This window comes from Hibiscus syriacus, unplaced genomic scaffold, assembly GCF_006381635.1.
Source record: "Hibiscus syriacus cultivar Baekdansim isolate YM2019G1 unplaced genomic scaffold, ASM638163v2 tig00111013_pilon, whole genome shotgun sequence".
Lineage (NCBI taxonomy): Eukaryota > Viridiplantae > Streptophyta > Magnoliopsida > Malvales > Malvaceae > Hibiscus > Hibiscus syriacus.
In genome coordinates, this window is record NW_024062953.1 from 202805 (window position 1) to 216819 (window position 14015).

The window sequence follows — 14015 nt, forward strand, 5'->3', positions numbered from 1 at the left end:
TGTAAATCCATCCACCCATCCATCATGTTCTGAAACGATACTAAGTGGTTAATGAATTGAGTAGTTCGAACTCGACTCGGTTAAAGTTCGATAAAAACTCGACTCGAGACCTTAACGAGTTGATTTGAGCAAAGTCCAACTCAACTCGATAAGTTCACGAGCATCTCATTTATTTTTTATATAAATTTTTCAATAATTATCTTAAAAATTGTTTCATTAAAAAATATTAATTTATTAATAGATAATAAAAAAGATGATGAATTATTAATCTATTAATTTTCTAATAAACAACAAAAAAATATTAAATTATTAACTAGCATTTTACTACATTAAAAAATAAACCATATTTATTATTTTAATGTATTTGTAGATTGTTAGTAGGATTTTAGACTTTTGAAATTGTTTCATGCACTCTTTTGATAATATTTTTGATTAAATTTATTAATTTATGTTTATATTAAGATTTGTATAGTGTTAGTAGATTTGACCTATAATTAAAAAAATATGGTAAAAATTTCAGTAAGTTTAACGAGCAACAAGTTTTTTTAACGAACACGAGTCCATTAAAAATTTAACGAGCAACGAGTCGAACAACAAAATTTTTTAACGAGCACGAGTCGAGCACTGTCCAACTCGTGATCGACTCGCTCGATAAGCACCCCTAGATACTACACTGCAGATAACACACTAAAAAAGAAAAACAGAAACCCCATGTAAATCCACTCCAAAAATCAGTAGCGCATCATTAAATGTTCTCAATTTACTTGATAGTTCCAAGAACACACGGGAAACTATATATCAATACTTGCTCAGGGTTGCTGCCTTTGACCCAAATGAAGAAGCAAATGCATTTTCCTTCTCCTCACAATTTAATACTTCTAAAGACCTACCCAGTATGAACGGCCATTGCTGTTGTGAATAGGCGATGGCCTAGGAGACGTCACACACCATTCATACCAAACCTGCATCACATTGTGCTTTTTCAATTTTACAACAAACTAGTAAATTACTCAAATTTAACAATCATGGAAAAGGGCTCACCTTGGTAGAGCCACAACAACGCCAAAAATGTACTTCAAGAGGGGATCCAGGTTGTACGCATATTGGTTGTCTTAGCGGAAAAAATATTGCAAACCTGTCCATCCACAACAGCCAAATTTATCATTATGGGAAGAGATGCTACCGAGGACCAACATCTAGTAATTTTTGACAAAATTGGATATAGATGGTAAGGCTACAAAGGTGTTGGGCATCTGTTCACTGGTTTGAATTCTGAATAAACTAAGTTCAATGTTTCATTCTCGCTAGCTGGTAGAATCATTAGCAAAATAGCTTTCATGACAGGGAAAAACGAAGGTGTTAGGCATCCAATTGCTCACTAAACAGAATCAAAGATAATAACTGCCTCTTCATTAGGTCAATCCATATTTCATGTTTCCTACCTATCAATATGCTGAGAATATTATTTAACACCAAAATGATATTTTTCCATTCTTTGTGGGACTTCTTTTCATTAAGTTCACACTAGAGAAAATCAGATACAATTAAAAACCAAACAATGGTTGCATGGGAATTTATGAATCTATTTCCTATCTTGCATGCATACTCTGACTAATATAACTTGAGACAGATGACTCCAAATTTCTTCTAAGATGCTTCAACTCATGAGCCCTTAACAAATGAATCCAAGAAGAAGAAAATAATTGCATACCAGCTGAACATGTTTGGCGTGGCCATTGATGGTTCAATACCGAGATGTACATCTTTGTAAAGTGTTGCATCAAAGTAGCCAGCAAATCCTTCAATGAAGTTTTCAAACTGGTTAGGTTTATAAGTTCTCACATAAATATGTACTATGATTATCATATAACTTCTATAAAAAATTAACATGGATGCAAATGGTAATGATGTAAGAGGAACATTTCTATAACTAATTTCCCATCCACTAAGGAGTATTTGAGGTAGTTAAGCTTCTACGATAGTAGAAGGATTTTGAGCCCTGTAAAATGCTCCTGCATTAGCATCCATCAACAACATACCCCCAAGTATATAGTTTCAGATGCTTGGGGGGGGGGGGGGCTGACATGAGCATCTTTAGCACAAGGTCCTAGATAGCAAGAGACAATTCTCATTCTGCAATACCATTTCTTAAACTTATTTTCAAGATTATTCATGGAATTGATGTAAACCAGATTCCATGGACACTCGGAAAATTATCTACGCACTGCATAATTTTTCTAGAACATTTAATTGAAAGAAAATGAAGTGGAGCTCATTGCAACACACCATGTACCATTGCCGATCCAGTGTCTCGTGGTATCTCAAACTGAAGCTTCTTGTATCGTTGGTTGCTTTTCTTAGTTGAGTAGTCTGGATGGTTAAACGTAAAAACCTGTACAAAGAATAATAAATGGGCAGGTTAAACTAACAAACTTTGGAGATTAATAAGCATACAAAAGCGGACACCCACAGGTTTTGTAGGAGCAAGTCTGGCAACACCATGCAGTTTTACAACGTAAGCAGTTTCAAAATGGACAAGATCTTTATGCGACTTGACCTGTGAAACCCATAAAAGAGAATAAATTAGAATAAAAAATTCAAAGAAAATACCAGGAGATAATAAAGTATGGAAAAAAGGGAATACATCATTATATAGCTTTGAAGCAGTTATTGGTTGGATGAAACTTGTGTACCTGGGAGGCATAACACAACAAATGCATTTCAGATGTTCAGTAACTGTGACTTTATGACAATTATTCTTTCCCTTCTTTTGCCTTTTGATGGTGGAATATAAAAGCAATACTGAAGTGTTAGAAATCAAGTGTACCAGAAGGAACAATTGAAAACTTTTTTGCAAAAGAATTAATAATAGCAAAAAAAATGAAACAAATAGAAGGCAATTGAAATAAATATAAAGACATAAATGCATGACCTATATTCTGTCTAAATTTTTTTGACTCTACATAAGATTTTTCCTGGGCAGGAATGCCATAACAGGGCAATAACCCAATTGGAAAACTCTTTTTCTACAAATGAGATAATAATGTACCAATTAAAGATCATTATTTTCTTCAGTATTACTTAATATTATAACAGATCTATCTAAAGAAACCGTCGATAAATACCCACCATTAAGCAAGATTAGAAGTCTTTAGAGGGAGAATAAAGTTCCAAGAACCATTTAAGCTATAAACTAGATGACACAATTATCAAAACATAAATCCAAAGCTGAAGAACCATATAACCAAAATATCCTAAGCTTGTCCATGAAGAATCCCTAAAGGACATCCATAGATAAATCAGAAAAATTCAGGTCATTACACAGATGAACACTGAGTTGTCAATATAATTCTAAGCTGGATCATCAAATTTTAATTTCCATCAATTGGGACATCCACCCAGATTAGGGTTCAGACTCATCAGTAGAGAATTTGACTGAACCCTACAACGGATGGTAAATGATATTGACCCACTGCCTCATTAATACTGACACACACAGAGACAAACTCACGATGAGGGTATTGAGATTCCATCTTGCTTCAGAAACCGTTGGGCTCCATCAAGACACTCGGGAGACAGCTCATTATCACCAAAAGATCCCAGCAATTCACTGACCTACATACAAACATAGCTAAGTTAATAAACATGTGTTAAAAGAAAAGAAATTGAACAAAAAAATGAAACAGAATTAGTCACATACCAGGATGTCAGCCCTTTCAGGAGCATTCCAAAGACGCATATCACAAGAAACTATGGTAACGATATTTTCCCATCCTTCCAGTTTAACCAAACTCTGTTTTAACAAATAGAAGATCATGTTCAAAATGGAAAACTAATTGAATGTTCAACGAACTTGGGCAAGGAAGAACAGTCCTCATTTCTAATTTGAGACTTCCAAAGAAAAACCTATTGAAGACCAAAAGCCAAAGGCCGGATGTTACTAAACTACCAATAATAGCCTTTAATTCAAAAGCTTTTGCTTGGGAATTATTCTATCGACTTAAGGGTTGAATTATATAATATCTAATGAACATGAAGTTGATGTACTTCCCTAATCCTTAAACTTTTTCAACAAGGAAAAAATTGCTTTAGAGAAATGATAGTTTAACAGAAGGCAAATTGCACACACACTAAGGTGGGGGAGTCTCAACAACCCAGAGCTACATCACATGCAGATACTGATCTAAAATGCAGTTTCTAAATTTTACTATAGAGGATTTAACTGAATCACATTAATAGGAAACGTCAATGTACACTATAATATTAGCAATATCTCCAATTTCACTCAGTTCAACAAAACCATTATAAAGGCATTGTTTAACAGAATCATATCACATGAAGATACTAATCTAAAACTGAAGTTTCTAAATTTTACTATAGGGTATTTAACTGAATCACGTTAATAGGAAACATCAATGTTCACTATAATATTAAAAATATCTCCAATTTAACTCCCAGTTCAACAAAACCATTATAGAGGCATTTTTATACATATAAAATACCTAATCATATATCCAGTAACCAAGAAAGGGAAGAAGAGTAAATTTATAGAGTGAAATATAAGTCATACTAAAATCAGCTTGCACGGAAAATTCAAAACAAAAGCAAATAAGTTTCAAATGAAGAACTCTATGCATAAGAATGCAATGGTGTGTACACTGCCAACAGATTTCCTTAGCAAAATTAACAGGGCATTAGAAACGCAGAACATCACAATTTAAAACAAAATAAATAAAATCTACAACTCACATGAAGTGTGACCACAGCATTTGGATTTTTTTCTACAGCATAAACTTTAAGCTTGCGTCCAGTTTCCTCGGCAGCCTATAAGACCAACAAACAAAATTTAAAGGCACATCAGAGCATGAGTCGCAACAATCAGTACATCCAAATATCCAATTTGGAAAACACATAAGGGAAACAACAAACCTGCAATGATGCTCTCACAAGAGGTCCTCGTCCTGCTCCAACAACCATTAACACCTTGACAAAAGTAGAAAACACACAAACATCAAGAATGAATTATCTTTATGAAACACCAACAAAAAACAATATTAGATGTTACACAAAACAGATAACTTACAGTGGTTACCGTTGATGCCTCCCCGTCGGATACCCTATCCAGTAAGGCTTTACTGATTGCCCGTTGATACTGATAAAACATAGGCACAACTTCATTCAGATTGCAAAATATAAAATATATATATGCATAATTAAAAAAACTACTGTCACCAATCAACAATGTAAGAGGTCCAAATACAAAAAAACAAAAGATACTAAACAAATTACCTCTTTGCACAAAACCACACTTACCTGTAAATATTTCACTGAGTCCTTCTCAAAAGTTTCATATGTTTGAGCCTCCAGATTATCCATCAGAGGCTGCATTTAAATGGCAGAATAAATCTATCTTTAAATAATAATAACAATTATGGTGGCGAGAAAGTAGCAGAACTGAAATGCTATGTTGTCAGATATTCCGACTGTCCAACACTTTAACATTAATATCTTGTGTAAACAGCCGAATACATTTAGTATTTCTCTCAGCAGACACTCATGCCTCAACGAAAGGGAAAAGTTCATGAATCAGAATACAGACAAGAAAACTCACTTGCAATGGAGCTTGTAAAAAATCCCTATAACCAAGCTGGCATATGAGAAGGAATGAGTTAGAACAAGAATAGCACACAGAAAAAATAATGAATTCTATCTCGTTCAAAAAGAGAAAGGATACCTCAATCCGTTCTTGCTCTGATAGCGGTTCCATTCTTTGATAAAGATAACCAACATAATCCAAATATGACCTCAGAGGGTGTCTTGGCACATCTGCATTAAGATGCAATGGAGGCTTGTTCAACAATAGACTAAACTACCACTCAGCAAAGCATGCAAATTCAAAGAAGCTAGGCACTTACTGTTCACATTTTTATCAGTATGATCAGCAGCCGAACCTATGGTTTCTGCAGGAATATTATGCAATGGTTTTCCAGAAATAATCATCTGTCAAGACATTTCCCAAAAGAAGAAAAAGGCAAAGGAAAATCGTCGGTGAATGTTTAAAATTAAGAAAATAAAAATTGAAGTATATAACACATTGGACTGCAAAGAAAATAATAATCGTAAAATTGAAAAAAAAAATCAATTGTTTTCACACCTGTACAGAATGGTTAAAGAACCCATTTATTATCTTTTGATGGCTCTTTGACAAGCATGGGTAACCTCGTGCATTTGTCAGGAAAGACTGGCAAACAGTGTTAAGTTAAAACTCCAGGGAAACAAGGAGTATTCAGCAGTAAAACTAAATAAAAACTCAAGAGAAGGTTGACTCTTATGAGTTGTGGGAGAACTTGGCTATTTTAAACAAAAACGTAAATAAACCTCTCAGAACATACTTACATCAGTATGAATTATGGCAACTCTGACAGGCTCTCCAAACCACCGTCCAATTGAATTCACAGAAGGTAGTGTACTTCTAAAATAAGCAATTATTATTAGAACTGTGTTTTATTTCGTAAGTTTGGTCAAATAATAAAAATATAAGTATATAACTAATACAGTAACTCACAGAATATCAAGGGCAACTGACAATTGACTATGGTGTTCACAGATTAGTTGAAATAAATTCCAGAGTTCCCAGGAATCCATCTGTAAAGAGAAAAAGGGAGGGCAGGCGAGGTAGAAGCTAAAGCAAGCTTATTATACTCACTTCTTAGTAACCCTACTGACTTAGTTGAAGAGAACTCCAAGAAATCCATAGACAATGAACATATGCATAATGCAGCCGATATAACAGAACTGACAATTTTTCTCAGATGCATTTATATAAAATCCGCGCCCGCGCACATATGTTTTGATGTCAAAGATAGAACGTAGGAAAAGGAGAATAGCAGCATAGTTAGATCCAGGTCATCAACGGTAAGATATTGCACCAAGAGTAGAGAGTTAACTCACCAGATTATCAGAATCTACATTCGGTGAATCATCATCAGTTTTTAACAACGGAATCCTTAGCCACAGCTTAAGTGAGGAAACATTGAAAGAAGAAAAATAATTAGAACATGATACAAAAATTTGCATTGGTTCTGACAATGAATCCAGATAAGGAAAAAAGGCACCTGCATATTGCTTAGGCCCTGCAGAATCTGATTCACACATCTAGCATAATTGGCGCATGATGCTCCCTTAGGAAAAGGAAGAAGGCATGCCTACAATAGATAATAGAATGGATATTTATATGCTACCAATCAAAGAAATGAAAAATTATTTCAAATACTACAGTAACCTTGACATTACCTCATACATTTAGCAAGCATCATCAAACATGTTATATAACTTATTTACCTTGTACTTTTGGTTATTGAACATTAACATCAAACTTGTATAATCAAATAACTTAAAATTAGACTTGCTAACAATTGATGCAAAACCAAAATAAATCACCAAGAAAGAAGAAAGGTATGTGCCAGTAATAGCAACAGACACAGAACCATTTATTATACTATCAAAGCCCAAAAGAGGCATCAGTAGATAAAGCAAAATTTTTAAGATCTGCATAAATAATTCAATTCTAACCAATTTCAGTTTAGTATGCTCTTGCTATTTTCAATACCTATTATAACTGGATTTTGGTGTAATATGGATAACCCATGCTTTTGAGTATTGTAATTTAAACCAAACAGCAGTCAAACTTTTAAGTCAAAATAAATTGACCTGTATAACTATGAACTAGAATTGAATGCAATACTGGATAGTTTCTCCTTCAGAAATAATGAGGTCAACCCACAATTCCCACAATTCATCACATTTTGAAGTTTGGTTCCACAATAAAAAACAGCAAATAGAAGAGGAAAAGCTTTCAGACAATTGTGCAGAAGCTAAACCTTAAGACACTGTAAAAAGTTCTTATTAAAAATATTCACACCTGAAGGGATAGATGAGTGGCCCATGCAATTTCTTGCTTTAAAGCAGTTTCAGAATCCATCCGAACAATCTCGTCCTCTGAATCTAAGTCAATCCACGAACTGATTTTTCCTGGATAAATTCAGGAAGCTGCTGAGGGCATTTAAATCAAATTCAAGACATTCACTGAACAAGCTCATATTGATGTTAACATCCAATCAGTAGCGGCAGGAAGTGAATCTAAAACTCTTAGATGGAATAAAAATTCACTTGAGCAACAGTAATTGCTGTACCGAAACATAAATATCTTTAAGATACCTTAATCTCTTAACGGTAAAAAAAAAGTCACAAAATGTTGAGAACGTGATGATAAAAAATTGTAATGGATACCAGAAAAAGTTCATACCGACAACATGACTGCTCCACTGGGAAGGACTCAAAACCAGGTCTGACCCAGCAAATGGAGGAACGTGAGAGCTACCACTGTCTGCTTCTAGCAAGCTTGGTCTGTAAGTAGGATCCGTCTAACATTCACAAGTTCACAGACCAAAAGAAAACATAAGAGATCCGTTGGGTAGATGCTTGTTGTTTTTCCGTACCCATAAGAAAGAAAGTGTAAAGGTAGCAAGTAAGTAACTTACCAGGGGAGCCACAATGAAATCAAATCCGGTAGATGAGAGATTGAAAGACAAAAGGCGAGGAACGTCATCATTAAACTCAGTCTCCACCCCACAGTACCTGGACTCGCTCTTATCCCAGTTTCCTCTTTCTCCTAAACCCATTCTCACTTTTTCTCTTTTAATCACTCTGATTTCGAAATAACAAGAGGAACAATACGAAAGTAGAAACAGCGCACAGACTCCAGACGAACGAAGGGTTTTAATAGGGTTTTGATTCTATGTAAAAAAGAAGAAGCTTAATACCAAAAATAAAATAAAATTGAAAACTGTACCCTTTTTAGGTATGGGTAAATTTTCCCCCCCCCGGTAAACCTACGTGTCTAACTTATAAATGTTATTATTTTATAATGATAGTTAAAAAATTTTGTTAATTGACAGTATCATGTTTATTGTAATTTTATTTAAAAAAAATGTATAAATATTATTATATTAAAAAACTTAAAAAAATTAAAATTACAAAAAAAAAATCTCATCCCTAAAAATCCTTAAATCGCCTAAAACCCCTAACATAATCTTACTATCTCTCATTTCAGTCACGATTATTGCCGACGAAGTCGTTACTACCTTCTCCATTTCCAATTCATACCGTTTTTCACACCATCGGGTTATGTGAAGTCACAAAATTTCTCGATTTTTAAGATTTGATTTCTTGATTTTTTTAATATAATAATTTTTTAAATAAAATTTTCAAAATGATCACACATGTCACCTAACAGATGTTTTTAATAATTGTTACAATCGGGACACTTTAAGGGATAACATTTATAATGTTAGACTTATAGATTGACAAAAAAAAATTAAACACCATTTTAGAAAAAAACGGTTTAGTTTGAACATTTTCTTTTATGTTAAGCCTTAAAAAATAGGGTAGTGATAAACTACATGAATAACTAATTAATTACATGGGGTTTATAGTTTGACCATTAATCTATTAATTTTATAAATAGGTCATTTAATTATTAAAAATATATCAATTAATTCAAATGATGTTAATATTTAAGATAAACATATATAAAAATTAAAAAAAACTATAATTATATATTTCCCCCCTTTACTTACACATTCCATCAATTAATACCAAATTTAAGCATATAAATGTCATGTGACTTAATTCCAATTTGGTTAATTGGCAAAGGCACTCATCATCCTTCACAAAGAACCCGGGTTTAATCCTTATCAAAAGCAAATTAATTCCAAATTTAATTTATATCCAATCAAATTTATATCATCGTAATGGTTAAATGAATTGATTAACGAAATTAATACGTCGATGGTCAAACAATTAATGTTTTATTCAACCTCATCATTTTTTCATTAAACTTAATTTTTTCACATATTTTTAGTCGCATCAAAAACAACATTTTTTAACATCTTTTATGGCACAATAGATGTTGAACTCGTTTTTGTTGTTCTCTACCATTTTGTCAATATATATTTTTTAATATCTATTTACAACTCACAAAATTAAACTAAAATTATATTATTTTTTAAGAAATTCATATTTGAGAGTTTTGGAATGTTTATTTGAAGATTTGAATGGTAAGAAACATTATTTCGAGAAGATAAATAACATACATCAAAATTAATCTAATAAGACGAATGATGATCGATGCCGATCATCGGTTGATTGCCCCTAATTATTAGAAAGTTCCACACCTAAAATCAAAACTTTTTAAAATTTAATGAAAAATCAATACATTAATTAAAGAATTATGTAATCTTAAAAAAGACTTTTTTAACATTGATATATCCACATAAAAATCACGTCACTATAATCACATCATCACATTGATTGAAGTTGTTGCCCATATTAAAACATTGTTTATCACCCAACGATCCGATGATACAGTTGAATGTAAAACTAAAATTTAATGCTACAATCGTATCAACTCGTAGTTCCATGACCAAATTCGATACGAAAGTAAAATTCAATTGTGTCTAGTGTAATTTACCCTTTATAAAAAGAAGAAAAGATAGAATACATTAACACTTGCACCTCGTTAATGGATGGGCCTTGCAGCCCATAAGATCCGACCTATACCTAGTGCTTTAAAAGATAACGGAAATAGTAACTAATTTTCTTTTGTGATTACGACCAAAATTGTAATTCGAATCTTATACCTATGGACCTCCCCGAATAAGGCATTTTTCCCGAAAAATCATCGGTGACCGGTATATTTATCGATCTAACACCGGGCAGATTATATTTCCCGATCTAACACCCGTAGCAATAAAGCGCGCTCCATGTCCCGCGTTATATGATGATTTGGCGCTACGTGTGGTATAGCGCGCCCCCTGTACCGCGCTATACGCTGACATGACTTACACGTGGGTATAGCGCGCCCCCTGTTCTACGCTATACGCCACGTAGGGGTATAGCGCCGCCCCTGCTCAACGCTATACCTTGGTACGAATTATATAGTCCGCGCTATACCTTTTATCTGAATAATTACAAATAGCGCGGTGCAGGTACCGCGCCTTATATGGTTATAAATACCCTTCACTCCCGGTTAAGTTCATCACATCTCTCCTCTCAACTTATAAATTAATATAACAATTCCATCAACCAGTAATAATTCTGGTAATTTTCTCATATTTGATTTAGAAGTTCGTGCGATTTTTCGTTATAATTTTTGTTATAATTTTTTTATTATACTTATTGTTTATTATGAATATTTAAAAAAATATTATACTAATTATTTTCAATTAATTTTTGAAAAGCAGGAGCATACGTCAAAATAATTTTGCAGTGCAGGTAATAATATAAAATTATATTATTTAAATTATTTACGTTGATGTGTAAAAAATTTATTATGTTATATTTTCGTTCATATATAATTTATTTAATTAGGTTTGTTTCAGTGATTTTTTTTGCAGATATAATATTGTCGCACTTTTAAACTCAAATAATGGCGCGACTTTCAGCTATTGTTTATTATGATGGTGAAATTCGAGAAGATGAAACTGGCGTTGTTTTCGTATCAAATGACCGTGTTAAAATATCATTCAAGAGAAACATAACTCTTGAGGAGCTGATAACGAAGATTTCGAGGAAGATTCATGTTGGAAGTAGTAGAAGAATGTCGTCGTTGCAGTACAGATTTCCAACATCATTGTTGCCATTAACTTATACATCGTTCGAAATTTCGAACAATGATGATGTTCAAATGATGGTTGAAGCTCAAAGTAATTATTCAGACGCCGCTATTGAGATGTATGCATTTTTTGTTCAAGTGTGTGTTGTTCGGGGTCAATCATTAAGCTCCCAATATGGGCTGGCTGAACAAGTTGATCAAGTTGACAGCCCGACTACAGTAATGTGTAATGATTTTAATGCCATGATGGGGAGACATTCATTTGCAACTCCTTACGATATGTACCGAGGTGGGTCCACGAACAATCTGTATGGCAACACCGCGTCCAGTTCAAGGGGAAGGCATTCATCTGCAAATTTCTTTGACCATATGGAAATGCCATCAACGCAACCATCTGTGTTGTTTCCATTTGACACGATGACTTCAAGCTCCAGGGGGAGGCATTCGACTGCGAGCTTTTTCGACGTCAATGTCGATATGCCTTCCAGTTCAAGGGAAAGGCGTGCAAGTAGTAGGTTCTTTGACCTAAATGTATAGAGCATGGAGGAACCATCATCTCTACCAGAAGAACCGCTTCGTGAGCCTGGTGCGGATGGTGTTGAGACTGGACTATTCATTCACCCAGAATCATCACAATTCAACTCCGATGATGATGAAGTTCCAAGAAATATGGCACAAACTGACCCTCATGCAGACATGTATAAAGTTGACTATGGTGCAATGTACGGGCCAGAATTTGTGGATATGCCTCATTTTGGTGACTATGAATATTACTCATCAATAAATAATGGTGAGTTATATTTAGGCATGGAGTTTTCAAGAAAAGAAGAAGTGGTGATGGCTATAAAAAATTACAATATCTGTAATTCTGTTCAGTCCAGAGTCAATCGATCGACGACCGAAAAATATGTATGCTATTGTGCCCGACGCGAAAACGGATGCAATTGGATGGTTTGAGTATCGAAAATGAAGAGGAAAAACAACATATGAGAACTAACAGTATACAAAGGTCCTCACACATGTTGTGCTGGAGGGGTCAACCAAGATCGTCCCAACTTGGACTCTGAAATGATATGCCAAGCCATCATGCCCATGGTAAAAGCAAGCTCTCATATAGTTGTTGTTGTGTTGATTTCAGCTATACAATCGCAGTATGGGTACACTATCTCCTATAAAAAATCTTGGTTGGTAAAACAAAATGACATTGTCAAACTTCATGGCGAATGGGATGCATCTTACAACGAACTTCCAGGTTGGTTTAGGCTGGTGCAGACGTTGAATCCTGGGACAATTGTGGACTTTGAAAGCTCCTATGCATACCATAATGAATGAGTTCTTCGCGATCGAAGCCAATTCTATCGGGTTTTTTGGAGTTACCCACAGTGCGTTAATGCTGCCAAATACTGCAAGCCTGTGGTCCAGATCGAAAGGACTTTCTTGTATGGAAAATAAACAAGTTTTATTATTGGCAGTTGTCCAAGATGGCAATCGCAACATTTTTTCAGTTGCTTTTACTCTTGTCGAAAGAGAAAATACATATTTTTGGGATTTTTTCCTTCGAAATTTACGTGCACATGTTATCACGAGGGAAAACATCTGCGTCATTTCAGATCGCGGAGCTGGGATCAAAGCAGCAATGGAGTCTTTGGGTCCAATGTGGCAACCACCCTTTGTCCAACATAAGTATTGTCTCCGATACATTGCTGCGAACTATCATGGAAGGTACAAGAAGAATGATGAGCGTCAATTAATTGTGCGCATGGGTAAGTGAAACTGATATAGTTTGTTTTATTTCAATCGTTTTAATTTTGCAAAGAAAGCAGGTTAGTAAGTTATACATTTTTTGATCAAGTTACGAACTACTTTCTCAAACGTTTGAATCAATGCGGACGAACGCAGGAAGGATACGATTACATCAGCCTCATCGATAAAGAAATATGGACGAACGCATATGATGGTGGATATCGATATGGACACATGACGACCAATTTGGCTGAGGCAATCAATTCAACCTTAAAGGGTGCACGTCACTTACCTGTAACGGCTTTGGTAAAAACTACATATTTTTGTTTGGGGCGCTTTTTGCGAAGCTCGGGGGACAAGCTCAAACCTAGATGCAAGGCGGTCATGACTATCACCCTAGATTAGTTGCAGATCTACATAAAAAAAATTGATGCATCAAATGGAATGTCTGTAACAAGCTTCTCTAAAAGGCATGAAATGTTTCGTGTCACAGAGTTACCACGACCTCTTCAAGGGATTGAAGTTGTGTCGTTAAGAGTAAATCTAAGGGACAGAACGTGCAACTGCGGGTTTTTTCAAGTTCTGAAGTATCCATGCT

General features: G+C 34.5%; 1 protein-coding gene across 2 annotated transcripts; it reads right to left on the bottom strand.

Annotated features, from left to right (window-relative positions):
- Positions 1–714: 714 nt before the first annotated feature.
- LOC120150071 (protein arginine N-methyltransferase 1.5-like) lies at positions 715–8755 on the bottom strand. 2 transcript variants are annotated; one of them, XM_039162777.1, is made up of 23 exons: positions 8541–8755; positions 8306–8423; positions 7922–8031; positions 7116–7205; positions 6952–7017; positions 6566–6645; positions 6397–6472; positions 6155–6241; positions 5911–6000; positions 5735–5821; positions 5612–5647; positions 5314–5382; positions 5084–5152; positions 4930–4983; positions 4750–4824; positions 3701–3793; positions 3512–3615; positions 2645–2693; positions 2471–2557; positions 2287–2392; positions 1712–1799; positions 1042–1135; positions 715–962 (listed from the first exon to the last, which is right to left on the bottom strand). In XM_039162777.1, the coding sequence occupies exons 1-23, from the start codon at positions 8679–8681 to the stop codon at positions 879–881; spliced, it is 1953 nt and encodes a 650-aa protein (XP_039018708.1). In that variant the 5' UTR covers positions 8682–8755; the 3' UTR covers positions 715–878. The 2 variants fall into 2 exon arrangements, with proteins under 2 accessions (XP_039018708.1, XP_039018709.1); XM_039162778.1 differs by lacking the exon at positions 6155–6241 and having other exon boundaries at positions 5735–5823; positions 5913–6000.
- Positions 8756–14015: the final 5260 nt, after the last annotated feature.

Coding starts and splice junctions, on each gene's coding strand:
- LOC120150071 (XM_039162777.1), bottom strand. CDS start 8,681: ATGGGTTTAGGAGAAAGAGGAAACTGGGATAAGAGCGAGTCCAGGTAC. Junction 3,616..3,700: donor CTGAAAGGGCTGACATCCTG/GTATGTGACTAA, acceptor GTTTGTATGTAG/GTCAGTGAATTGCTGGGATC. Junction 963..1,041: donor GTTGTTGTGGCTCTACCAAG/GTGAGCCCTTTT, acceptor AATGTGATGCAG/GTTTGGTATGAATGGTGTGT.